The 1,383-nt window shown below is 58.1% G+C and overlaps 1 protein-coding gene across 1 annotated transcript; it reads right to left on the minus strand.

The window, feature by feature from the left end:
- Nucleotides 1-7: 7 nt before the first annotated feature.
- On the minus strand, nt 8-1,038 carry LOC119592203 (cuticle protein CP1499-like). The gene is made up of 2 exons (XM_037941035.1): nt 965-1,038; nt 8-779 (listed from the first exon to the last, which is right to left on the minus strand). Exons 1-2 carry the CDS (start codon nt 992-994, stop codon nt 15-17), a joined length of 795 nt encoding a protein of 264 aa, XP_037796963.1. The 5' UTR covers nt 995-1,038; the 3' UTR covers nt 8-14.
- Nucleotides 1,039-1,383: the final 345 nt, after the last annotated feature.

The following is a 1,383-nucleotide window of genomic DNA, read 5'->3' on the forward strand; positions in this document are numbered from 1 at the left end:
ACTAACAGTACGGTCTAGAAGGGGCGCGCCGCGGCCGCGACCTGCCGCTGGTAGGTGCTGAAGAAGGCCTGCTTGGCGGCTGCGACTTCGGCGGTGTCGGCGACCTGAGGGGCGGAGCCTGGGAGTCCGGCGGGCACGGTGGCTGCCACGGGGCCGGTCCACTTGGCCTGCACAGGGGCGGCCTGATGGAAGGTCTGCTGGAACACCTGCTGGGGCACGGCCTGGCTGAAGGTGTTGACGACGGGGGCAGTGCCAACCGTGGCTGCGACCTGGGCGCGGTAGGCGTTAAGGAAGGCGTTGCGGGCGGCAGCAACCTCTGCGGTGTCGCCCACGGGGGTGACGGTTCCGTCGACGCCGGCGGGGATGGTGGCTGCCACTGGTCCGGTCCACTTGGCCTGCACGGGGGCGGCCTGCTGGAAGGTTTGCTGGGGAACAGCAGGGACGGCGTTGAAGGCTGGGGCCTGCACCACGGCCACGCTGCCTACGGTGGCCCTAACCTGTGCGTTGTAGGCGTTGAGGAAGGCGTTGCGGGCGGCGGCCACCTCTGCGGTGTCGCCCACGGGGGTGATGGTGCCGTCCACGCCGGCGGGGATGGTGGCAGCCACTGGCCCTGTCCACTTGGCCTGCACGGGCACCACAGTCTGGAAAGCCTGCTGGGGAGCGGCAGCAGCCTGAGCAGCGCGGAACGCTTGGAAGAACCGCGCTTTCTCAGCCTGCACTTCGGGCGTGTCCCCGATGAAGGGGGCGGCCGAACACACTCCCAGCACTGCCAAAAGAACCTGCGGAAGAAACAACTTTCTCTTTACACACTTTGCATATTGCTCAACACATTGTGCTTCCGTATACAAGACATACACTCACTAAGCCCTGCTTTCCAATGTGCATCACATTAGTAAATGATCAGAAATCATAGCCCTAGATCCCTCATTGCCTTCAGTTCAGTCGCAAAGGAACGGGAATTTACCAGAGACTTCATGTTGACTTTGGTGGACATAGAACCGTACTGTGGCGACCCGAGGCTCCCGCTCCCTTTATATAGGCGGGCGGCGAAGGTCAGGCACAGACCTTGAGGCGGAGACCCTGACCAGAGATGGATAAGCTGTGGTTCAATAAACTCAACGTTACAACGGCTGTGGTCGAGGAAGCCGAAGCCAGGCTGTCTGCACTCGAATCGGCTGTATTTTTCCGGTGCAGAGAGGATCAGATTATTCCATATGCCAGAAAGATTGAAAGTTGAAATACCGTATGATTTTATATATTGCAGGTGGTCTGCTTTCGATATGAACACACACGTTGATATATGTGTGTGCGTGCATATATATAAATTGATATATGTGTGAGTAAAACTGTGTATAGATTGGTAGATAAATTTACTTATTCATT

Source organism: Penaeus monodon, chromosome 29 (assembly GCF_015228065.2).
Source record: "Penaeus monodon isolate SGIC_2016 chromosome 29, NSTDA_Pmon_1, whole genome shotgun sequence".
Lineage (NCBI taxonomy): Eukaryota > Metazoa > Arthropoda > Malacostraca > Decapoda > Penaeidae > Penaeus > Penaeus monodon.

Coding starts and splice junctions, on each gene's coding strand:
- LOC119592203 (XM_037941035.1), bottom strand. CDS start 994: ATGTCCACCAAAGTCAACATGAAGTCTCTG. Junction 780..964: donor AAGTCAACATGAAGTCTCTG/GTAAATTCCCGT, acceptor TTTCTTCCGCAG/GTTCTTTTGGCAGTGCTGGG.